Raw genomic sequence first — 26,792 nt, forward strand, 5'->3', positions numbered from 1 at the left:
TTACCATCAGGCGGGCCGTATGCTTGTTTGCCACCGACGTAGTATAAAAAAAAATTAAACATAGGTTTTATGATGTTGTTTTGGAGAAAATTGGAAACCAAATTTGCAATGCCGACCGGTTTGGCCAAGTGGGTAGTGACGCTGCCTATGAAGCTGAGGTCCCGGGTTCAAATCCTGGTAAGGGCATTTATTCGTGTGATGAGCATGGATATTTGTTCCTGAGTCATGGGTGTTTTCTATGTATTTAAGTATTTATAAATATTTATATATTATTTATATATCGTTGTCTAAGTACCCTCAACACAAGCCTTATTGAGCTTACTGAGGGACGTAGTCAATTTGTGATATAATGTCCTATAATATTTATTTTATTTTATTTAATGCAAAAAACCCTGTTAATGAGCTAATTAACGGGGTCCTTAGCGCCAATGACCTTCGATCTGAATCCCTTAGTTTTCTAATGTTTTTTGTAGCTTATCATATTAACAGCATCGGCTTTAACCAATATAGTATGTCTTTGAGATATTTGGCATCAAAGTTGAACAATTTTAGACCGAAAAAGTGGATTCTGGCCATAACTTTTGTGTTAATTAGTTTAAAATTAAAATCTCTGACCAGTTTTTAGAGATGTCAAAGATGTGATTACTCTCCCATAGAAAATGTCAAGGTCAGACAGCCAAAATGTATGAAACAGCCAATTTTTTTCGCGGTTTCGGGGTTGATCCCATACTATAAGTTGCTCAGTATATTAATAATAATAATAATAATTCAGCCTATATACGTCCCACTGCTGGGCACAGGCCTCCTCTCATGTGCGAGAGGGCTCGGGCTATAGTCCCCACGCTAGCCCAATGCGGATTGGGGACTTCACATACACCTTTGAATTTCTTCTCAGATGTATGCAGGTTTCCTCACGATGTTTTCCTTCACCGAAAAGCTAGTGGTAAATATCAAATGATATTTCGTACATAAGTTCCGAAAAACTCATTGGTACGAGCCAGGATTTGAACCCGCGACCTCCGGATTGAAAGTCGGACGTCATATCCACTCGGCCACCACCGCTTTGTATGACCTATATATACACCCCGTAAATTATTGCAGGGGACTAAATATACACCTTGTATTCAAAGTAACATACAATCAGAAATACAAACAAAGGAAGTACAAATTAAAATAAATAAATATTTGGGAACGGTCGGTCTTGTCGGTCGGTCGGTATGATATGAGATGATGAGTATCCCTTTGAAGGATCTCTTCCAGTCAACCTTTACTATTTTATGATTTTAGTACTGAATCAACGAAGTAAAATATACCTACTTTTTTATTAAATATTTAATTATGTATTAAAAAGTCCATTTACAACGTCCCCCTGACATATTTCTGTTTAAAAATTTAACGTAGATACAATACAAAGCCTAATAATTCGTCTTTTCATCTTGTCCTCACAAATAAGGTAAAGTCCATTGTCACTATCGTCAGAGACATCTAATTATTAAAGACTGCAATATTTAGATCTTTGACTTTCGGCTTTACCTCTCCGCGGTTTTCTGAGCCCGCCGAATGCGCTTAGATCAGACAGTGTATACCTTTTTATAATTTAAAGTTGAGAGGATACGGGAGCTGAGATTTAAATATTTTAGATGAATATATCCGTCTCGCTCATGGAAGCAGCTCTTAAAACTAGTGCGATAAAGACAACGTTTGGTCACGATGTTTCGTACTCGACTGTTTCCTCCTCCAAAACTTAACCAAATGTAACGAAATTTTGAGTAAATGGTAATGAAATTATCTGTGTCTGACTGTTTTGTGTTTCAGGCTAATTGAATACCATGCTTCTCTTTGCGGCCTAGTAAATTAGGCCATTTTTGCGAATATTTAAAGTGCACTAGGGCCTTAAAAAAACAAAAATATCGAAAAATCAAAACAAGCCGACACATATATTAATTATAATAATCTGTGTTGAAAAAATCATTGCTCTAGCTTCAAAAACCACGGACGAAACAGTCGAGTACGTTTGTATGGAGAAATGATCTCCCTCACATGGTTCGCTGTGACCACACATAAATATAACGACTAACCCAACATAGTATAGATACTAAAACTGCCTTACCATTTTTAGAGGTTGGCAAAAAATATATTGACACAGAATTTGTATATTTGTCATACTTATACTATACATCTTTTACAAAATGTCGTAAAAATAACTACAATAATTTTATTAAAAAAAAGGTCGGTACAGGAACGTTTGTTAAAATTATTATCAATATGCCGCAGCAGTAAATTAAAAAAAAATATAAACCTTTTTTTGGGCCGCCTCGGATAATACAATTTTAACATGACTCAAGTACAAAATAGTAAAAAGGCAATCGATACATTGTATTACTTTTATGTACCACTTTTTATGCAAAATAAAGACATTGAAATGAAGTGGATCGAATTGAATAAATAATAAAATACTTTAATGATTTTGCCCGGGAATTCCAGTCTTCACTCTCTAATAGTCTTTCATCTTTCATTCATCTTTATTACGTAAGAAATTTCATTAAGTAGCTGCCCGCCGTACTAAGCTAATCTAAAAAGTCCCAGCGTTCAAATTACAAAAAGCAACCTTCAAAGATCTGCCGTGAAGCATTTTCTGTGTCAATAATAATGTTTTTTAAATGGCACAGAATATTTATAGAAGTTAATGTGACTACTACATAATGAAAGGCATTAAAATACAAGTGTTTTAATGACTAATTATGCATGTAATTGGCTGAATCTACTTTTTTTTGTCAGAAAAATATGACCTACTTTGACTTCAAGAGTAAAAAAAATATTTGGATTTTATGTAATTATTTTTTTCTACATACATAATGGATATATACAGAGGATTACTATAACTAGCTTAAATCTAAAATAGGCCCTTGAGGCATTGTGCCAAGGATGCTGGCGGCATTTCCTCGTTGTATCGCAATATTGCGAGGAAATGCTACGTTGTGCGAGGAAGTCGCCGCACCAATCGGCGAGCGAAAAATTCGCCAACATTTTATTTGGGAACAAAAAACCATTTTCACGAAGTTACCAAACTGCATCGCAATGTCCGTAGTCACAGGTGCGCGATGTCACAGATTATCAACTCGAAAACATTTCACTGAAGCGTAATAAACGTCTTGTCAGTATGAAGTTTTCTCGGTAGGCACGGCCTTCAGTGTCTTTGTTTTGGGGGAGTTAACAACTGGAGACGCCTTGTATGTCATTTTCTGTAAAACAGTCTTCCAACAATTGTTTTTACAGTATAAACGAATTTTTATTGTATACGTTTTAAATGTTAAAATATCTGAAAATCTTTTATAATTATTTCATCTTATTTATTATTATTTTTTTTTTGTAATTTTAATATTTTCATGCTATTGACTCCTCATTAAATTATTTCTTATTAGTTGATGTTAAATTATATTTAATCATATAAATATAATTCATTTTAATTGACCGAGTGATCTAATCAAGTTATCACTGACAACTGTTCACATGTCTACATGGACTGAATATATCATGGGACACAATGTTTGTAATTTAAGATCTTATGTTACCATATGTTCATTGTGAATAAACGATTTCATTTCATTTCATTTCATTTCATTTCCAATTTTTGCGGAGGAGGGGCACATCAAATGTATGACTATTTGTATGTTACGCACGTACGCCATGTCAGATAAACGTCAGTCCATAATTGTATGGACCTCGGCCAATAATTAAGTATTGACATATGACCATTGGCAGAGGTTTTTGACAGAGAGGTAAGCTCTTAAAGGCGACTCCGGTTGTTAAATCCTCCAAGTTCAGTGTAGGTATATTTAATAAAAGACATGAATGTATCAAAAGTATTCAATCAGAGTTGCCTAGCTTTGATTTTTCTTACAATGCAAGGCTGTGACACTGTTTTTTTAGCTAGCTGTTAAATAGATTTTAAGTAAAAGTGTGTTCTTTTAAACGACACAGTGTGTGAATGGTTTTACTTAGGTCAGCGATGGATGCGTTTCTTTTGCTTTTGGCTTCGGAAAAGTAAGCTAAGCCATCATAGGTATATTCTTCATATTACAAAATGCTATATTCGTGTTTCTCTATCTTTTTCAGACGCAGTCATAGAGGAAAAATACTTCTGATTTTGCCTACGAATGCAGTAAATAACCAAGCCAAAATAACGATCATTAAATGTTTAAGGAATTTCTTTAAAATGAAGCCACATATATATTTTGTGTTTCAGCCATAGTTTAGTTAACTAAATCTTAGGGTGATTACCAATTCTAAGGAGCAAGTAAAAATAAACTATTAATATTTTTACTTCTTTCGTCATAAAATAAGTACTGTCAAGGTTAGAAAACTTCACAGTCTCGTGGTAGATAACGGGCAACGATTATAGTAATATAGATTATAAAATATAGTCCTGCTGAAGGATTAAAGATCTGCAGGCGATTCATTCGGAAAGCGGCAATCATACATGGTAGTCGATATTTATTTTATTACTGTTTGAAGAAAAAAATAGAACTAAATATCAAAAATCTACCTCGAGCGTTTACATTCCCCACGACAGATAGACCGTATCTCATTACAGTACACAATATAATAATAGCATTGCTGCATAAGTATTCATAAACTGTTTCAAACCATGATAAGTATACTAGGAACCAGCTAATACAGACCAAGCGTTAATACGGACCAGTGAACGCGCTGTCCGTAAAAAGTTTTTGTCCTCGTAAAACCAAATTAGCTGCTTTGTCTGAGCATTTTATTGTTGATGACATATACGAGTAAAATGCTTCGTTATATTAAAAATAAAACGGAGTAAATGTGAAATAACATAAGATATCCAAGATATAAGAACAGTTTTACTAAGAACGCAACGCATCACGGTCTTTAACAATTAGTTACAAAAAGGTATCTCGGAGAATTCTGAAATAGGACACAATTAAGCCCTTGAACGCTTTATGTCATTAAAACAAACATCACTCAAACGCCAAGCTCCTGGGCGCAAGGGAACTAATGTAACCTTATTTGAAAGTGTGAAAGTTACTTTGACAGCGTCCGCCATAACACTTAGTGTAAGGCCTGAGTGGACGCTCGGAGCGGAGCGTTCGGCGGTGCGTGCCGCGGGGCGGGCGAGCGGGAGATAGAGCGTCCAGCGAGTGGCCTCAGCGCACGCTCACCGCTCGTGTGAATCGGTCGCATTCACCATGGCATCGACGTCGGACGACATTCTCGATTTCTTTTTAGAAGAGCATTTATGGCTCAAAATGTGTTGTTTTTCTACAAAACAAGATCGTAGTGAAGCAAAGAAGACGGTTTGGAGAATTTCCCACTTTATACGAAACCTTAACATGCAATGGATTAAAAGTGAAAATAAATACTTACTCTTAACACATTTCATAAAAAATATTTTGTTTAAATTTGAACTTTAATAACTGTTAATAGAGTTGAATATTATAACTGCCATATATAGTTGCATATGCGGTAAAGGGTTAATTTACCTTCAATTTATTTATACAATCTATTTTTGTATAAAGTGTGAGATGATAGCCAAATTGTTGGTTTATTTCAATAATTATTTGTTTGCTTGACATGACTGCACGCTCTTATCGCCGCTGCAAATCACAAACAAGTTTGAACCTCTCCGCGACGCCCCGCTCGACGCCGCATTGCCCGCAAACTTGCCCGCTCGGCATTCGCTTTGAGCAGCGTCGACTCAGGACACCAGTATGAGTTTCATTTGTTTAACATGCACGCCGCACGCCCCGCCCCGCTGCACGCCCAACTCGAGCGTCCACTCAGGCCTTACACTTATAGGTGTACTTGGCGCTGTGGGCACGACTAGTAACGACAACTTTAGGCTTTCTTGGCGTTTAAAAGGTTAATTAAAGAACTCAAACAATATCTATTTTGTTTTGATATAGTAAATAATATGATGATATTTTCCTACTATTTCTCGAAAATTATCTAGGTACGTATTACACTGCACGCAAGCAGTTAACGCGCCTTTCGCAAGCAGCATTCACCAACACACCTGAAATACTCAAATAATATTAAAACTCACCAGTGATAGGTTCCAGGTCGTAGCCATCGGAAGCGATGACCGTGATATTGTGTCCGTCGACCGACATCTCGATGGGGCAGTTCAGGAACTCCGCGTTTATCACGCGAAAACGGTACTTGTAGCCCTGAGAACAAAAAGAAGTTATTGAGTTTGGAGTGATTTTTCCTTTTCGGGATATGGAAGGGAAAAATATGTAGGGATTTATTTTTTGTCTCTGCCCTAGCCGGGAGAAAATACTTGCACACGACATATAAATGAGCGTGGCGTTTCTTACCAGTGTAAGACCCGACAGATTATAACCACGCATTCCTGAGGTGATCAGGAGCAAAAAATATTATATGAGCTTTAGTCAAATCCGCCAAAAATAATAGTTTTTTTTTTTTAGTTTTCTGCATAACCACGATATTTCTATTTACATCTCGGCGGAAAAAAAAACATTACAACTAGTAAGTTTATTTTATTATTTACAAATAGAAATTGCGAGTTTCCTTCAGAACTTTAATGTCTGACAGTAGGTATGTCTAAACCAAGTCACATAGTGGCAGGGTCGCATCCAATAAATTTGTTCACTAAGTTATTACAAGAATTGTCATTATCTCTAAAATAAGACCGATTTCAGAAAACTTTGTAGAACATTTTAGATTCTAAATGCGGTCAAGAACACATGTTTAAAATCTGTCGGGTTTTACCAACCCACGGTGCATATTATTTGCCATCGAAAACTAAGTTTAATTACTCATCAATATTATTTTTTTGTAAAGGCCGAAGGGCGAGATCTGTGTAGGACTCGAGGCCTGGAGTATGGCGCGCTTCAGTGCGAGGCCGAAGACCGAGATAAAACTCAGCTGCGTTAAGGATGATTTTTAAAACAACTTGTTTTTCTCACCTGTTCCACATTAAACCTCGCCGTCTTCATATAGAACGGCTTAAGGGTCTCGTTGAACACCTTAAACCGCCCCACGCCATTGATGAGAAGGGTGGGGGGCTTATTGTCCCCTTTAGAGTGGTGGTGGTCCGTGAACATGCCCACGGACAGCTCATGGATCCAGTCCGTTACTATCATTACGTGCTCCGATCTGAAATTTAAAAAATAACATTTTTAATTACAAACTTAAACTCATGTTGACACTTGGAGAGACTTTACACCTCCAAATTTTATTAGTATTAGTACTCTGACATTGGGGACCTTTTACATCCCCAGATGCCCCAGCCCTTGAGGCCTACTTGCAGATATTTTTTTTAATTTTGGCATGTTATATAATACGAGTCACTCGCGTTTTTCAGTCGAAAATTGCTCGACACATTCCGCTTCATAACAAGGACCTTTAACAGAAGCATGCATTGGTTCGACAGTTTCGACACAGATTTCTCCTTTGTTGAAACTCCTAATTATGGAGCTAAACATGTCGAGCAATTTCCATCTTACATCTAGCCCTCATTGTTAATAAGATTTTTATGACTTTTACTTTACTCTTTAATTGAATATTTTAAATATCCAACACTGGTTGACGGTACTCCCCACCCGTTTTAAATCTTCCTAAGAAATACACCCAAGGCCAAAAGTATGGAAACAAGGTTGTTCTCTTTAATATCACATGTTTCTATTTTTATTGATTATTTACAAACTAAAACTTACATCAGGCAACCCCAAAACATTGAAACTACACGCTCAATATCAAAACATCCTAAAATACTGTTAAAAGATTTTAATAAAATTTAAAAGTTACATAATTATAGCATTTTTTTACTTTAAGTACAAAATGTTTAACTGGCGACTAACTATCGTCGATTTTGAGTTATTAACTTTTAAAATGTTCTATTATTCTTTTTTCCATTTTGTTTTCTAATTGTCAACGAGTGCTATAAATTCAATCGCTTAAAAATGCATCCTTTTCTATTGTAATACAAGCTTGTTAGGGTTCCGTACCCAAAGGGTCAAACGGGACCCTATTACTGAGACTTCGCTGTCCGTCCGTCCGTCCGTCCGTCTGTCACCAGGCTGTATCTCATGAACCGTGATAGTATTTCTGTTGCCGCTATAATAACAAATACTAAAAACAGAATAAAATAAATATTTAAGGGGAGCTCCCATACAACAAAAACAATTTTTTTGCCGTTTTTATAAATAATGGTACGGAACCCTTCGTGCGCGAGTCCGACTCGCGCTTGCCCGGTTTTTTTCATACTTTTGGCCGGGAGTGTAAATAGCCCAAGTTCACGAGTAAATATCAAAACGAATTACAATCTAATAGTAACAAACTCATAATAGGTAAGCTTAATTAATCAAAATTTGTAGCGATAACTTCCAGTGGCAGTGACACAAAAATAGATAAGGTATATATAAAGATAATTTTGGTAGGAATAATCCCTGTCAACGAATAAGTCTCAGTAGCTCAGTTGCTAGAGTGGCTGGAATTCCGGAGTCGCGTTGCAGGTGACAGTGAATTTGTTAAATTTTCCTTTATTTTTAAGCATCGTATGGCCACAAAATAAAAAATAAACAGAAGGTCCGTTCCCGCCGTTGTTGAAAATACATACCTAAACTTGCCCGGCTCACTAGGGTTGCTTCTGTATTAATTTCGAATTTTAAAAAGGAGTGGGATAAGTTTACAGACATACATACATCGATTTGATTAGACATACATCTTATCATGTTTACATTCCTTAGAGACTGCATTTTGACGTACATGACAGAAGGTACCTACGTAGCGGCGGGGACGTCAAGTGAGCAACGCGCGCACAGCCCGACTAAGCTCTGTCCGAGAGTGCCCGAGAACGCCTGTAAATGTAACGTCTGTGTGCATAAATGTCATCTTTGTGTGCGTGCGGCGAAAATGGCACTTTGTACTGAGCGAACTCTCTGCTCCGGCGCGCGCCGTCGCTATTTACTTTGTGGTATGGCTTTCTAAGAAATAGTCGATTCGCATTACCATCACCGTAGACCGCAAGACCAGTCATGTTATTTCTACAATACATTACCGTACAATAAACTTTTACATTAATATGATTATCATGTTATTCCCTGTTTATCCAAATCGTGCTTAATTGAATATCTTAAATGAATAGAATCGCGATACAAACTCGCTTTATTGCTGAAGTTTCGAGGTTTTACCAGGTTTCGTGACCCGAATAGGAACGCGCATTAAATATAAGTTCAACTCATATTTGGTGCTTATGGTATTTTTGAAACACGAAGGATACGATGATAGGTGTTATCTCAATAAATAATTCATATTGGTTTTTCGAAAACTTATCATCATCTTCCTCGCGTTACGGCTTTTTGCCACAGCTAATGGGAGCCTGGGGTCCGTTGCTAGTTTTTAGGAAATAGAAAATTGACAACAACAAATGACACACTTCAACACACAAGTGCTTGCGCAAATTCTTATAGCGAACGCGCAACGAATTCACTGCATACTAGAAATTAAAAAAAAAAAAATTCGTGGAAATATTTTTGCGCGCTAGCGGCGAGATCGTTACGCGCTCGCGTCAATATCTCGCTCGCTCGCCTCGCTCTCAACTCAACTCTCCCGCATATCGCCAATGTGATAGATCATTCGTAATGACGCGCAGTTTTGTCGAATCTAACCTTTAATAATAATATGAGCCAATTGACGCGTCTTCGTGAATGAAACGATCTATAAGGCTCTATTAGCACATGAAGTCATTATTTTTAGTTCAGACTATGTTCGAACAAGAGAAATGTTCCCCTTTATTATGACATACTTGACATAGAACACAATCAAGTGTTGAGACTCAAGTTAGGAAGTAGTTCATAGTTCACAAACAATACAAGTTTCAGCAGGAAGCATGACAAGTAAACTCACAGACACATATGTGAATAGATGACGCATGTGCCGCGATTTATTATACGAACACAGTCAAGTGTTAAGAAAGATAGGGACCATCATTCGACGAGAGAGCTATAATGTTCTCTAATATCTATTCTCTCAGTGGTCTGCTTAATTCAAACATGTATTCTGCAAGTCGGCATCATGGGCTATTCTACAAGTTAATAAAACATTCACAGTAACATCATATAGTGACTAGTAACATGAAAAATAGATAGCAACATTTATAAATACAACAGTAAATATCTGGGTAAACATTACCTTATAATAATCTTTATATAAATAATTACTACAGTATAACAGACATGTGTAATAATAATACATTAAATTTGGAGATGTTAACGGTCCCTAATGTCAGAGATGTTAAGTCTCTCCAAGTGTCAAAATGGAATTTATATTAAATGCATCAAGCATGTTAAGCTAACAGTCTTATAAACTAATGCTACAGAATACATAATAGCTAGTATCATAGTAGTATATTATTACTTAGATAAATGTTTATGACACCACTGTCAAGAATCCACCTGGGACTCGCATCTTTGTGAAGACAGTCTCCTTTGAGAACTCAACTTGTTAGGGACTATTATTACACATATTTCTGCGAGTTTCTCTCAGTGGTCTACCTAGATAAATGTCTACGGCACCATTTTCGAGAATGCTCCTAAGATACGCACCTCTGTGAAGACAGTCTCCTTTCAGAACTCAACATTTTAAATAGTGAACTATTCATATTTTGCGAACCATCAGTGGTCTATCTAGATAAATGTCTATGACACCGTTGTCGAGAATCCTCCTGAGACACGCATCTCTGTGAAGACAGTCTCCTTTGAGAACTCAACTAGTTAGTGAACTATTATTACTCATATTTTGCGAGATTTCCTTGATACACTTGATACATTGAAATATATCACACACTATAACATAGACATGAACATTAATTTATAATGTGTTTGACGTTTACGAGAAGTTAACGCGAAATTATAGTTTTAAATTAATTTAAGAGAGATATGGGCACTGTGTGTGTCATACATATCAATCCAGACCTAGAGCAGAGCCCAACTGGGGAAGTACCTCCACCTTATAGAAAACCGCAGCCAAATAACACTAGACCCTACTCATAGTTTGTGTTCCTGCCGGAAAGGTTGCCAGAGTTCAACCAGGGTACGGGGTGTTAGGCGTGTCGGCAACGCGCATGTAACTCCTCTGGAGTTGCAGGCGTCCATAGGCCATATGGTAACCGCTTACCACCAGGCGGGCCGCATGCTTGTTTGCCATCGACGTAGTATAAAAAAACCTATTTTAAATATAAATCTAATCAAGGAATCAAGGAAAATACAATGAAAAATATCACACGAAAGTTTGTGTAGCAAAGTCTATTACTTTTTTTTTAAGTTGGTTCAATACATCACAATCATGAAAATATGTATAGCAATAGGTACGAGATAATCTTAGTATAAAATTGCGAGTGATATTGGCCATATCATCCATCGCAAATTTCGCGAGATGCGCCAATGATATTATATAACTATTGTTACACTCGTTTCTGATCATAAGCTTGTCTCCTTCTCTCATGATATGGGAGCTCGTAAGTGTGTGCGTAAATCGCTTTCCTAGGCGCGAATAAAGGCAACTTGTTGTATTTGTACAAGGTAAGCGCTTTAATTTTGGAACGCCTATAACCTATCCGGAGTTATAAGATCATTGAGCGCGATATTTTTTATTTCTTTCTAATTTCCTAACTTCACGTTTCCTTTTCATATGACAAAACTATTTTAAGTACCTAATCAGAAGAAATGTTGTTTATAGAAGTAGAAACTTTTTCAATAAATAATAAAAATGCCTTCGAAACGTTTCGTAAAAGAAAAATACTTTTCAAAACAAATCTAACTTTAGGTCTAGTTTTGTATTGATGAAATTACCTTTTAGTTTCGTATAGAATTATTTTGTAGGCACAACTTTTACAAACGATATATGATGTTAACTATCGGTCTTGCTTGTTTGTATTATTTATTACAAGGTGTTTTGGGGTAAGTAAAAAAAGCGGCCATGTGCGAGTCGGACTCGCCCATGAAGGGTTCCGTACCATTTATGACGTATTAAAAAAAACTATTTACTAGATCTCGTTCAAACCAATTTTTGGTGGAAGTTTGCATGGTAATGTATATCATATATTTTTTTTTAGTTATATCATTCTGTTATTTTAGAAGTTACAGGGGGAGGGGGGCACACATTTTACCACTTTGGATGTGTCTCTCGCGCAAACTATTCAGTTTAGAAAAAAAATATATTAGAAACCTCAATATCCTTTTTGAAGACCTATCCATAGATAACCCGCACGTATGGGTTTGATGAAAAAAAAATTTTTGAGTTTCAGTTCTAAGTATGGGGAACCCCCAAAATTTATTGTTCTTTTTTTTCTATTTTTGTGTGAAAATCTTAATGCGGTTCATAGAATACATCTACTTACCAAGTTTGAACAGTATAGTTTTTATAGTTTCGGAAAAAAGTGGCTGTGACATAATCGGACAGACAGACGGACATGACGAATCCATAAGGGTTCCGTTTTTTGCCATTTGGTTACGGCACCCTAAAAACGGGGTAATTTTGAAAATAACAAATATCTACATCAAAAGCAATGCATGCTATAGCAACAGTAAGCGAAATATCGAAAGGCTTACCAGCGGTAAGCTATGCAGCGCTATGCCTGTCACTTTCGCACTTACATACTTGTTAGAACGTGACAGGCATGGTGATAAGTGATAAAAAATACGACAGTGCTCACCCCGCAGTAGTGTACCATACATCCTGATACTTTTTAGAAGTTAAAATAGATGAAACTTTATTCAGGTACACACATAATATGTAGTAGATTGTTAACCAAGGGATGAAAATGATGCTTTTCATCCGAGTTAATCACTCTAATTTTCATTTTATCATCTTCCTCGCGTTGTCCCGGAATTTTGCCACGGCTCATGGGAGCCCGGGGTTCGCTTGGCAACTAATCCCTAGAATTGGCGTAGACACTGTTTTTACGAAAATGACTGCCATCTGACCTTCCAACCCAGAGGGTAAAACTAGGCCTTATTGAGATTAGTCCGGTTTACTCACGATGTTTCCTTCACCATAAAGCGACTGGTAAATATCAAATGATATTTCGTACAATAAGGTCCGAAAAACTCATTGGTTTGAATCCGCGACCTCCGGATTGCAAGTGGCACGCTCTTACTGCTAGGCCACCAGCGCTCTTTCACCCTATTACTCTAACTTTCATTTCGAATACGTGAAAAGTAAAATACGTGTGTTTTTCTTAAAAACATGATGTATTTGAAGCTACATAAACTAATTACAGGCATATATACAGTTCTGTGCAACATAATAGCAGTACATACGAAAATGTAAATTAGGGGAAAACTATAACTTTAGATCAATGATATTGGATCTTTTTATATAATTTTTCTGCATTACTTGACATACTTCCTTGAGGCTCTAAATGATAGTGCCGCCCATGACAAACCAAGTAGTCGGGCAAAAATCAACAACAAAGTCCGAATGATGGAACACTTGTACACTCTGCGACGAAGATCGTCTTACAGAAAAGTTTTTTTTTTTTCTGGCTGACATGGGTTTAGATGTAAAGCTTTGATTGGAAATAATAGGCAATATACTAAATTACAATTATAGTACACAATTGTATTTTTTGTCGTAGGGTTTTACGTTTTTATAAGAATTTCCGCAAGTTAGTAAAAAAGCCGATTTTCATGTAATTTTTTTACTTCCAATATTATTTATTAGAAAGCTTACAGTTAATTTTGAAACAATGTCAAGTAATGTAAAAAATATATATAAAAAGATATAATATGATTGATCTAAAGTTATAGTTTTACCCTAATTTTCATTTTCTTATTGACTATATATCTTATCCTAAAAGACCTGTTCGCCCTCGGAATACCCAACTGGCGTGAAGTGGCGCAGGATAGGGCAGAGAGCGCTCTCTTGTATCAGAGGCCAAGATCCTGTTTGGGTCAGTGAACCAGTGAAGAAGAAGAAGAAGAAGAAGTATATCTTATCCTATTGTAAGTACAAAGTTTCAGACCAATCTAGCTAGTCGTTTTAAAATGAGAACGTAACTACGTTTTGTATGGATAGCCGAGCTTGCTGTGGACTTTAATTTGTATCTTATTTGTACTCAACCTGTATATTTCTAGTTAAACTTCCAAACACTTACGTGTAATCTGAGACTAAAACAAAGTGCCCTCAATCATCATTTGGATCAAAAAAGTCTAAGCATCAAAAATGTACGAGTACCCTTGATGTTCAAAACTTTGGCTCGGTCACCTTGCCGAGCGTAGACCTACATCTACATTATATGTATATACTTGTAGGTAGATTTTTGATGTCATTAGGTAGATACAAAGGTTGTAGGCAAATACAGTACGCTCGGCAGTGGCTACATATTTGAGCCTTTTGGGGTCGTAAAGTTAAGGCCATGGGGTTTAGCGCCCGGCACACTATATGGGCGAATTGAAGGAAAAGCCGACATTTCAGCTTTTTTGCGCAAAACATATTAAAAAAAAATTTAAAACAAGTGCGAGTCGGACTCGCCCATGAAGGGTTCCGTACCATATGACGTATTAAAAAAACTACTTACTAGATCTCGTTCAAACCAATTTTCGGTGGAAGTTTGCATGGTAATGTACGTCATATATTTCTTTTAGTTTTATCGTTCTCTTATTTTAGAAGTTATGGGGGGGGGTACATTTTACCACTTTGGAAGTGTCTCTCGTATGCAAACTACCCACACGTATGGGTTTGATGAAAAAAAACTTTTGAGTTTAAGTTCTAAGTATGGGGAACCCCCAAAATTGATTGTTTTTTTTTCTATATTTGTGTAAAAATCTTAACACGGTTCACAGAATACATCTACTTACCAAGTTTCAACGGAATAGTTCTTATAGTTTCGGAAAAAGTGGCTGTGACATACATGACGAATCCATAAGGGTTCCGTTTTTTGCCATTTGGCCACGGGACCCTAAAAATACTATTTGATAGAAAATTATACGGAGAACAATGAATGTGGTATAACATTTTCCAAAAGAAGGCATATTGAAAACAGAAAAAAAATGTCGATTGTATGGGACCCAAATTCTTGTAACCTTCAGGATATTATTTTCCTATTTTTATAGAGTATGAAATGGCAAATAGCCGAGTTTTGTAGCCGCCCGTTTTCTCTATTAAGTCCAGTCAAAAAGTCATCAAATATCGATATTTTTCTTAATGCCTTTTTCGTAAACTTATGTATGGCCTTCTTCTAAATCGAATAGTATTTTTTTTAATAGGCACGTTTTTCGCAAAAAAGTACATATGTCCGCTTTTTCTATAAGGATTTGGCGTCACGTTTGGTGGATGCCACGGGTGACCAAAGGGCCGGTCAGTATTTTGCCCAAATAATTAGCATCGCCATTCATCGGGGAAATGTGGCCAGCCTGCTGGGCTGCCTGCTGGCGGCGAGTTAGAGGCTGTTTTTTATTTGTAGGGTTTTTTTAATGTATATTTTTAGAGTAAGTTGACGAAGCCTGTTGCAGATTTGACCGCTGTATTGTATTGTGACGAAGCCTGTAGCTGATTGTGAGTTTGTGTCCACCTGACGATGCCTGGGATCGGATATAAAATTATGGTCTCTAAATATTAGGTAAGTAAATACTTTGCCTATTTGGCCAGCACAGAACTAGACTTACCTACATAAATATGACAGACGACGTCACGTGATCGCTTTTTTTTGAAGTGCCACGTCGGTGGCAAACAAGCATACGGCCCGCCTAATGGTAAGCAGTCACTGTAGCCTATGGACGCCTGCAGCGCCAGAGATATTACATGCGCGTTGCCGACCCTTTAAAAACCTGTACACTCCCCCATACTGTAGCCCCTCGGGAAAACCTCGGGAGAAAGCTCATTCCACAGCCGAAGCGTCCGTTGGAGGAAATTCGCTTCTTTATAAATACGTCATCCCCATTTTAATATTTTACGCAATTAGGTGTACCTATACTAGCCACAGCTATGAGCTATCATTTGTTTTCTTTAGTTTTTTTTAATTATTGTAAGTAGGAACTTTTAAAATTGTGTATGGAATTTGGTTTTCGCTCTTAACTCTTATTCCTATCAAAGAAAATCAAAAAGTAGGAAAATAGGGGGGGGGGGGGGGGGCTATGGTTAAATACACAATAAATTATGTTAAAACATTTCCTATAATGTAATTCGGGGAGAAAAATCGGGACTACAATTGTATGGACGACCTGTCTGGCCTAGTGGGTAACCCTGCCTATGAAGCCTATGGTCCTGGGTTCGAATCCTGGTTAGAGCATTTATTTGTGTGATGAGCACGAATATTAGTTCCTTTTATGTATGCAAATTTTCAGATTCAAGTTTTGAAAACGTGCAATTTTATTTTGGTTAAACTTTTTATTTGTTAAATCTAACTAAAAATAACAATTAAAAACATAGTTCGTTTTTCCAAATATTTCTTGCAAGAAAGATTTAACCTAAGCAGAATTTATCGAAATTTATGACAGGCACTTAAGAACTCTTAGTTCTTAGAACCTAAGCCACTCAATCTAGCTTTAGCGGTCGTTGCTACTCGTAAGATTGAAGCAGCTTTACGTCAAATCTTCACGAAAATCTGTCAATAAACAAGTCGCTTAACTTCAAAGTCAGATAAATCCATCTGTCAGATTATGCGATTTTGGTATTAAGAAAAGGTAATAGGGTAGATATATCCTAAGAGAGTCGAATGGATGTATCTGAGTTTGAGATTAAGCGACACAACATGGTATTTATTCAACTTAGAGAAAATATCAAATTATTTTATTGACCGAAGCGTTCGTGAAGGTTCCAGTGTCAACGGGCATTTTTCTTTCGTACATCCGTATGTTCTCCTCTACAGGTCGCAATTCTTAACCGATTCTTGTGAAATTTTGTGACTAGATTGTATGTTTTTTTTTTTTTGCGATCCAGTTTTTGGGAAGTTTTCAAAGTGCAGAAATTGGCATAAAATGCTTAAACACCAATAGCATCTATGGTGTTTAATGCCATTGTGAGTTCATTGTGACTAGTTTGTGCGCGAGGTCTACAGCTCAAAGAACCACTAGTTAAATATTTTGATCGACGGGGGGGTTAGCCTACTGTTCCAGAACGTATCACGCGTAAGACACCGGTTCGAATCCGGCGTCCTACTACACTGGAGGACTCAAGTAATCACTTTTTTAGTATATGATATCTATTTCAGTTTATAACGGAATTAATGTATATGTTGGCGGCCGATCGTAAGATCAGGCAGATCGTGAAATTCCCGGGCTTATCGTGAAACGTGATAATCTTTGTCTCGTTCCCTGTTTCTGGACAGTTTAGCCTATAGGCGTCTGATCTGAAGCAATTCAAGCAATCTAACCAACCTACTGTCCTACCTGTCCTACCAATTGGTTTTAAGTGACTATCATCAAAAAAATACTTTTAGTAACATTACTATTTGTCTGATCTTACGATCGGCCGCCGATGTATACACCATTGAGTCTAGCGTCATTTTCAATTTAGAATTCATATTTTCATACTACTAATGTATTCTAACACGGCAAGCGTACATGGTGCACCCAAAACGCGCACTGGTCGGTGATTAAAAAAAACCGGTCAAGTGCGAGTTCGTTTTACTCGCGCACCGTGGGCAACTTTGAATTATCTTGTGTAACTATAAAGGCGAAACAATTTTGATCAGAAGTACCTATGCTAAGTATAATTGTATACAGCGCCATCTATTGGCAAAATGTCTAACTAATTTGCGCGATGCACTTATGTTGGTTTTTGGTACGGAACACTAAAAAGCATGCCCTTTTCGCACGTCTTTTATTTTTTCTTGTAAATTTTTCTTCGCTATTTGAGTACGAATACCGAAAATTTGAATACATTCCTCATGTTATTATGTTTTTAGTTTTAATATTGATAAAAAAAACTACTATTGTAGGTACGTAAAAACATATGTACAGTTTAGAGGTCGTTTAGTATAAAGTCCGGTAAAAAAACAATTTATCCTTTTGACAGCAACACATCAAAGTAATATGTAATGTCATGTTCTCTTTTTTGCCAATGATGTTTAATAAAAAGCATACACATTAAGATGTACCTGTTATAACAATGTTACAAACAATACACATTCACCAAAAACGAATAATAGCCGTAAAAATAAAAGCCTATTTTTGTTTTGTTCATCATCGTAAATTTAAGAGCTGCGCTCTTGTCGGTGAAGCAATCTCCAGGCATGCCTTTCTTTGGCCTCTTCCTTGACGGCCTGATACGATACGACGTTCACTTTCTCCTTCACTTGATCCATGTATGCCCTTCTTGGCTTTCCTCTATTTCTCCTTCCTTCTACTTTCCCTTCTATGATGGTCTTGATGAATTCGTCGTGTCGTAACTGGTGTCCCAACATGTTTCCTCTTCTACTTTCGATGGTTCTCAATAGGCACCGCTTTTCTCGAACTCTATTTAAGACCTCCTCGTTGGTTAGTTTTTCTGTCTTTTTTTTTTGTTTTGTTATTGTTTTTTTTTATTAAGATAATTTTACGGTTTCACTCAAGTGTTTTTTACGCGGACCGCGCCCATCGTAAGCGCTATTCGCTCATGCGTCATACACTGTTGGTACTTGAAATTGGAAACCGAGGCTCTCGGAAACATGTCGCGCGAGTAACCAATAAACACGTGAGTGAAACCATAAATATATCTCAACGACAGTTAAATTTGATTATTAATTCGTTACATTTGGATACAATTTGGCTGGTTGGAAAAGCTCCTAATTCTGGGCGCGATAAATACGAAATTAGAACTTGTTCATAAAAAATAGTGTAATTTTCGGTTGACTTACGAAAAATACCATATGTTTTCGAAAAATACCATAAGTTTTCAAAAAAATACCATACGTTTTCAAAAAATACCGTACGTTTTTGAAAAATATCATTTGTTATCAAAAAATACCATACGTTTTCGAAAAATACCATACGTTTTCGAAAATACCATACGTTTTCGTAAGCCAGAGGATGTTATTTTAGGACATAGAGGAGTCCGGGAGACTTGAGCAGATGTAAGACTTGAACCATTTTATTAAAAAAAGTGCCATAATCAAAATGTTTATTTTATCAGCACTCCAAATAACTAACGATATCTAGGTATCTGAACATTACACATTCATACTAAAAAATATATATTTTTTAATTTGACACTTTTCTTTACATAATAGTTCAAGTCCACCAACCTGGTCAAGTCTCCCGGACTCCCCATACTGTAAAATTGCGCTTATGTTGTACGAAAAAAATATACAACAAAATAAAAATCGAGCCGAAAGGCCATTAAATTGTTTAGCGTAACATTATTAAACCTCATTTAATTGTTTACCGTATTACCGCGCAACAAAATTCAATTTCAAACTGATTTTCCAATAGCTGTTACGGCTTATATGTAATAGCCTCTAGTAGCCCGCTATACAAGGAAAATTTGCAATCGAATTTGAATCAGTGGTATTAGAAAATAGAGTTGAATTTGTTTTGTTTTAAAATTGAACAAAACAAAAGAAAAGCAACTCTGTTTCATTTGATTAAGATTTCAGTTTCATTGGAGGTAATTTGTACTAGTATTAATACATTGAACCCCTAGAGGATGATATTGAACCCCTAGAGAATAGGAGGGACAGATTATCGCAATCCAGACTCCTAACGCAATTCGTATAGCAAAATTTGATGGATCGCAGTTTGCATTGCAACGTTTTACCTAAGGGAAAGATTATAATTTTACTAGTAGCATCCTATTCTATAAAATGTAATATGGTACGTATGTATAAACTATGTAGGTATGGAATGCCCAGAGGTATGGTAATAAATAATACATAATATAAACTATTCAACTATGTATAAACCATAGATAAAATTAAGTGAGCTTAGTAGTGCTCACTCTATACGTGGCTAATCTACTAATTATTATTACGGGAGGTAGAGTAAAACGTATTACTAATAAGTTCTATACTTCTTCTTACTTCTTCTTTATTCTTAATCTTATTTGAAATATGTTTTCCCAAAGCTTGCTTAGTACTTCTAAAAACGGGATTTTCTCCATGTATGGAATAAGTTTCTTATTTCTCTATTCTATGTATGTATTACACTACACTTGCCTCGCCATCGGCTCTCTATATGCCCGAGTATGAATTCCATAAATGAAAGCCTTTATAACACTTACCTATCATAATCATATAGGGCGCCATGCGGATCCTGGGACTTCGGGCGCCTGATGATGAAGGCGCCTGCGGCGCCATCCGCTCGCTGCATGCCGGAATGGGAGTGCCAGAAGTGGGTGCCATCGTGTGACGCGTTGAACTGGTACCTGGGGAGATGATGGGAGAAATCAGTAAAATGTATAGTTGTCATGAGCAAAAGCTAGTACGGGGTTGCCCCCGCGTACAGATAAGAACAGTATTCTATCAACAAGGAGGAGCTCAACGAGGGTGCGCAGTGTTAGGGTCGGCAACGCGCATGTAACTCCTCTGGAGTTGTAGGCGTCCATATGCTACGGAGACTGCTTACCATTAGGCGGGCCGTATGCTTGTTTGCCACCGACGTAGTATAAAAATGTGGACAAACCTGCGTGTTGTAAAGTTGCCTATGAAGCTGATGGTCCCGGGTTCAAATCCTGGTAAGGTCATTTATTCGTGTGAAGAGCACGGATATTTTTTCCTGAGTCATGGGTGTTTTCTAAGTATTTATAAATATTTATACATTATTATATATCGTTGGCTAAGTAGCCTCAATACAAGACTTTTTGAGCTTACTGTGGGACTTAGTCAATTAGTTTAATAATGTCCTATAATATTTAAGTATTTATTCTTCAGTCTACAATGCATGCTTACCTGAAGGTAGGGCGTGCCACACTGATGCCGTCCATGCTAATATAGCCCTTCGTCAGTCTATACGACATGCTTACCTGAAGGTAGTAAGGAGTTCCGTCCATGTAAGGTGTGCCGCGTTGGTTCTGACCGAGCCAATGTACCGTTGTGCCGTTCATCAGTCGACCCTGCATGCTTACCAGAAAGTAGTATCAGGTATTATAGGACATGGGATGACGTAAGGAGTTCCGTCTATGTAAGGCGTGCCAGTCAGTCTACACGGCATGCTTACCTGAAGGTAGTATAAGGGATGATAGGACATTGGGAAACGTGAGGAGTTCCATCCATGTAAGGCGTACCGTGTTGATGCCTGTGTCTATCTACCTTTTTACCCTCCGTCAGTCTATACGGCATGCTTACATGAAGGTATTATCAGGTATGATTAGGACATTGGGTGACGTAAGGGGTTCCGTCCATGTAAGGTGCCCCAGTCAGTCTACACGGCATGCTTACCTGAAGGTAGTATCAGGTATGATAGGACATTGAGTGACATAAGGAGTTCCGTCCATGTAAGGTGTCCCGCGTTGATGCTGACCGTGCCAATGTACCGTTGTGCCCTCCGTCATCAGATCGTTCTCCACATCTACTATTACTCTGTCATGTTGGCACACCTGCAACGGAAAATATTAATAATTAGTGACGTATCGACTATGGATTTATAAGAATAATGTCGAAAAGGATATCGCGAGTGTGGACATTTTTGACGATGCTGAAGGCGATGCAAATAAAGTGAGGTGCAACCATTGCTGGTCAGTTTTTCCTGTAATGGTTAATTTCTATCGGCTAATTTTGCCGACTGCAATTGTGGCCGGATAATCGGCTTTCCCGAGTAGTCGGCGACTAGTTGGTACATCCCTTTTAATAATGCATCATCTGTTAAGCACGAGCTTATGCTCCAGAAATCGAGTTGTAGATGTCAAGACCGCGAATCAATCAATTTATTTATTACAGACAACATAATGGTCCACATATTGTTAGTTTTGAACTTTTTTTTATTTTTTTATTTTATTTTATTGGAGAAACAACAGAAGCAAGTACAATAATAGTATAAGTGATAAGTTATACATTGCAATAGACGTGCACCTACCTCCTAAAAACGCTCTCACTAAGAACTATATATAATATAGGTAAGGTAATGCTACAGTAAACTATGCTAAACTTAACGCGCTCTAGCGACTAGATGGCAATGATACAAATTGTACGAAGACACTAAGTTGTCTCACCTAGTATTTCAAGGATTTGTTTTTTGAAACTTACTCTACTTGTATTGAAAATGTCTGCGGCCGTGAACATTTTATTGTATGAATTGCAAAGACGGCGCAAAGGTGCGCGTATCCCAGCGTTAGTTGAGCAAGTCGGGACGGCGAACAAGGCTTTAGAACGGGCAGTGCTGCGTGAGGGGACCCTAAAGCGTATGTTGTCAAGCAGCTCCGGGCAGTCGTACTTATCACGGCAAATGTTGTGGAGAACCAACATATCAGAACACGTGCGCCTTGACTCCAGGGAGGGTAACTTATAATGTTTCAATAATTTACAGTAGGACATACGTTTGCCAGTTAGGCGTCTATGTGTAGCCCGCAAAAACTTTTTTTGGACCATTTCAATTGCTTTCGAATACTTGGAATAAAAAGGGTTCCAAACAATTGAGGCATATTCCAAATGAGGTCTAACAAGAGCTTTGAATAATAGAATGTACGTGGATGACTTTTTAAACACTTTTGCTGTTCTTAAAACAAATCCTAACATTTGGTATGCTTTAGAGATAATTCGTTCTATATGACTGTTAAAATCAAGTTTATTGTCAAATAATATTCCTAAGTCTCGTACAGATGACACCTTTGTGATGGGTGCGATACCAATCCTGTATTCAGAGTCAATTACTCTTTTTTTATTTTTCGTAAAACACATGTGCAAACATTTATCACCCGCTAGTTGAAGTTTATTTTTATGGCAGTACGAAGTAAAGTTGTTGATGTCATCTTGAATTGAGTAAATGTCATTATGAGATTTTACTGATTTAAATATTTTTAAGTCGTCTGCAAACATTAGAATACTACAGTTATTGAAACACTCCTTTATATCATTTATAAAAATTATGTACAACAAAGGACCCAAAATGGACCCTTGAATTACCCCAGAAGGTACAGTTGTGGAGTCAGACCTAAACCCATTCACGGTAATGACTTGGGATCTGTTAGAAAGGTACGACACGAACCAACGTAGGAGGTTTCCCCGGATGCCATTGTAAGCCAGTTTTTCCAGAAGCAATAAATGGTCCACCTTGTCAAAAGCTTTTCTGAAATCAGTGAATATCACGTCAACCTGTGCTCTTTTATCCATAGATTCTAGTAGGTAGTTCGTGTAAAGTGTAAGATTAGTGATTGTAGATTTACCTTTCATGAAACCATGCTGCTCAGGGATTATAGCATTAACAAGCGAGGGATACAAAAGGTCATGTATTAAGCTCTCGAATACTTTAGGGATGCAAGATTGCACTGATATAGGTCGATAATTAGTAATATCAGCACGTGACCCATTTTTATGAATTGGTGTGACATAAGAAGTTTTCCACTGCTCTGGAAAGATGCCTAAACTTAGGCATTTATTAAATATGATGTATAACGGATTAGTAAGCGCCTTGGCAGAGTTTTTAATAAGTATAGGGCTGATTTTATCAGGACCGATTCCCTTATTTGTGTCGACTTTTAAGAGTTTCTTAAAAATATATGATTGCTTAATATATAAATTTGATAAGTTAGGTGCTCCCTCTCGCTGTGGTAGATTGGTCAGAACGTCATAGTTTATGTTGCCCTTAGGCTCAAATACAGAAAAAAAGAACTTAGAGAATAGATCTACAATTTGTTTAGGTGTTGATGCAAATTCATTATCATGAAACATAGTTTCGGGATAGCTAGACAAGCTTTTTTTTTTGAGATGACACATAGGACCAAAATGCCTTGATATTACGTTTTAAAGAATTTTCCGTGTTAGCAGTAAAGGTATTAAAACATTCTACCATTAATATTTTACAGCGAGTGCGAAGAAGTGAGTATTCTTGATAATCGGCGAGCGATTGATAGATCTTCCATTTGCGCCAAACTCTTATTTTCCTATTTAAAGTGCTAATAAGTGCCGTGGAGAACCATTTTGGATATTTAGAGTTTTTTATGTGTTTAAGTGGGATTAATTTGTCAATAACATCAAACAGTAAATTGTAGAATCGCCCTACCGCCTGGTCCGGTTGTAAGTTATTTAATTCAGCTTCCCAATTTACCTTATTCAATTCACATGATATAGCGGAGTAATCTACCTTTTCGTAATTGTATTTTCGGATACAGTTGACGGAAAGGGGTCGAGGACAACTAAGGTTCATGGTAAATACTATAGGTGGGTGATGCCTATCTATATTAGAGAGTTCAACATCGGGCTCAGTAGTAACGCCCTCCTGGCTACAAAATAATAAATCTAAAATCCTATCATTCGTATTGCGGAACCTGTTAAACTGTTTAAGACCCAATATGCCGCTAGATCCTAGAACGAGCCCCCCTATGTGACACAAAACACCATTCGATGGCACTAGTTCCTGTGAGCCCGGCCGCTCCACCCAATCAATAGTAGGTATATTAAAATCACCCACAATACAAATATCAAAACCACTGTAGCTATCGTTAATTCTTGAAATTTTATCACAGTAATCTTTATAGACATCATAAGACGTTTTGGGGGCAATATAGACGCAATTGATTATTAATTTAAATTTTTGACTAATTATAGTAATAAAAATATCTTCAATATTTTTAGACTCCCAACTTGGGACACGTGATACCCGTAGGGATGATTTTACCGCTATAAGAACACCACCGCCGTCCTTCTTCGCCGTTCCGACCAAGTCCCTATCGCGCCGAAATACATTATAATTATTATTGCAAAATATTTCCGCGCTGTGTATCCCCGGCCGCAACCATGTTTCAGTTAAAATTATAATATCGTAATCACACTGCAGTATATTTAGACGCAAATCAGAGATTTTAGACTTTAAACCACCACAGTTTTGATAATATAATGTAAAATTATTATTAGGCCCCTTCACAATTAACACAGGAAAAAACAACTCGTTGTAGTTGGCTTACAATAAAAACAATACGTTGACTTAATATGCAACCTTTGTACACAATAAATATAATATGCATGGTCGAGTTTGAAATTAGTGTAAAGATAACGTTGCTAGTTGCTATTGTGGTGTCGATAAAAGGATTTATTGTATTTATTTGCGTCTTAGCTGTTAGCATTACATTATAGATATGATTACACAGTAAATCAATATGAAAATAAATCAGGATTATGTTGTTATTATAGAATTGAGACTGCACATGATTGGTGAATGTTATTAGTGTAAGTACATTGCACGCAGTATAGATTAGTAAACAAATCCTAGCCATTATATAAATATACTTACTATTGTTCTTAAAAAATAATATATTGTACCGAGACAACATAGAATGCCAAGTAACTGTTGTAAGCGAGACAATCTTAAATAAAAACAAAATGCGTAACCCAGTAGAATGTTTACAGAATCCTCATAGGTTGTCCAGGTCGGCGTCACAGCGGATACGTTTAACTTTCGTGTTATCGGCTTTTCTGACCAGAATGGCACCATTTTTAATCCAGGTCCATTTATATTGTTTGTCTTTCGCTACTTTGCGCGTGTTCGAGTACAGGATTTTATTCTTCAAAGTAAGATGTTCGTTTATAAAAACAGGTTGCGCTGACGCATGGTCGTCCGGCCGGGACGACGGGCCGGAGCCACGCGAGGCCTGCATCAGCTGGCCGGCGGTGACGCCGCGCCGGGCCCGGGCCGCCGCTATCACGTCGTCTCGAAGCCGGCGCGAGCATAGTTCCACGATAATATTCTTCGGTCGGTCTGTTTGTCCATGGTGGGGTACGCGATGCACAGTTTTTATATTTTCGGTAGTAACCGGAACATTTAACACTTTGCCCAGGGTCAAAGCTATATGTATCAGATTTTCTGACGATTTTTCTGGTAAATTTTGTATTTCTAAATTACACTGACGTGATTTTTGTTCCTGGTCGTCCCAGTTTTTTTGAAGCAGATTGATTTGATTGCGGAGATATTGGTTTTCTTCCTTAACTAGAGCTACTTCCGTCCGAACCGTCGCGACACTTTTTTCCAAATCTTGATATTTCTTCGACCATTCTTCAATTGAATCTGACAATGCGTCCAATCTTGTGTTGACGCTGGTTCTGAGCTCAGTTATGTTGTGTGACAATTTCTGGAACTGCTCGTTCATATTTTGCAGCAATGTCCCGGTGTCGATACTCACTATAGATGGGTGGTTGTGGTTGTAGGTGTCCTCAGATTGCTCATTCAATGTAACTGGTGGTTTAGGTGAAAGCACTGCTGGTGTCGTTGTTTTTTTGCATTGTTTACAGCTGGGGCACTTCCACTTCTTCATGTTCATGGGCAACATTTTTTTGAATTCGGGTTCCGTTAGCCCACCGCACGAAAAGTGCAATTTGTCCTGACAACCTGTGCATTTTATTGTCGCGCTGGGGGCTAGTTCTATGTCGCATGAACTTAATCTACATGTTAGTTTACTAACGCTAATAATAAATTAATAAAAGTGATTTTGATCCTCTGGCTCATTTTGCATAAAGAGGGCAATCAAACTTATTGTCTATCATGCTCAAAATGCTGTTGCCACTCCTGCGCACCCTGTCAAGCAGCGAGGCAGTTTTCTTGCGCCAGACTGCATCGAAGCCGTCAGCTAAGCTTAATTAGGACTGGGCTGGACATGTCTCCCGCATAGACACGGAAAGGTGGGTCAAAATGGTTACTGAGTGACTCTCATGGAACACCAAAGATGGCGGGACGACTTGGACG

General features: G+C 37.4%; 1 protein-coding gene across 2 annotated transcripts in view; it reads right to left on the minus strand.

Moving 5' to 3' along the window:
* Positions 1-26,792, minus strand: part of LOC133516507 (uncharacterized) — a 219,751-nt gene that overhangs the window by 75,046 nt on the left and 117,913 nt on the right. For both annotated transcript variants that reach the window (XM_061849493.1, XM_061849492.1), the window contains exons 4-7: positions 21,344-21,501; positions 20,188-20,331; positions 6,957-7,146; positions 6,071-6,194 (exon numbers count right to left, since the gene is read on the minus strand). In XM_061849493.1, the coding sequence (XP_061705477.1) occupies positions 6,071-6,194; positions 6,957-7,146; positions 20,188-20,331; positions 21,344-21,501 (616 nt within the window). The remainder of the gene's footprint in view (positions 1-6,070; positions 6,195-6,956; positions 7,147-20,187; positions 20,332-21,343; positions 21,502-26,792) is intronic.

The sequence above is a fragment of the Cydia pomonella genome, chromosome 3, assembly GCF_033807575.1.
Source record: "Cydia pomonella isolate Wapato2018A chromosome 3, ilCydPomo1, whole genome shotgun sequence".
In the NCBI taxonomy this organism is placed as follows: domain Eukaryota; kingdom Metazoa; phylum Arthropoda; class Insecta; order Lepidoptera; family Tortricidae; genus Cydia; species Cydia pomonella.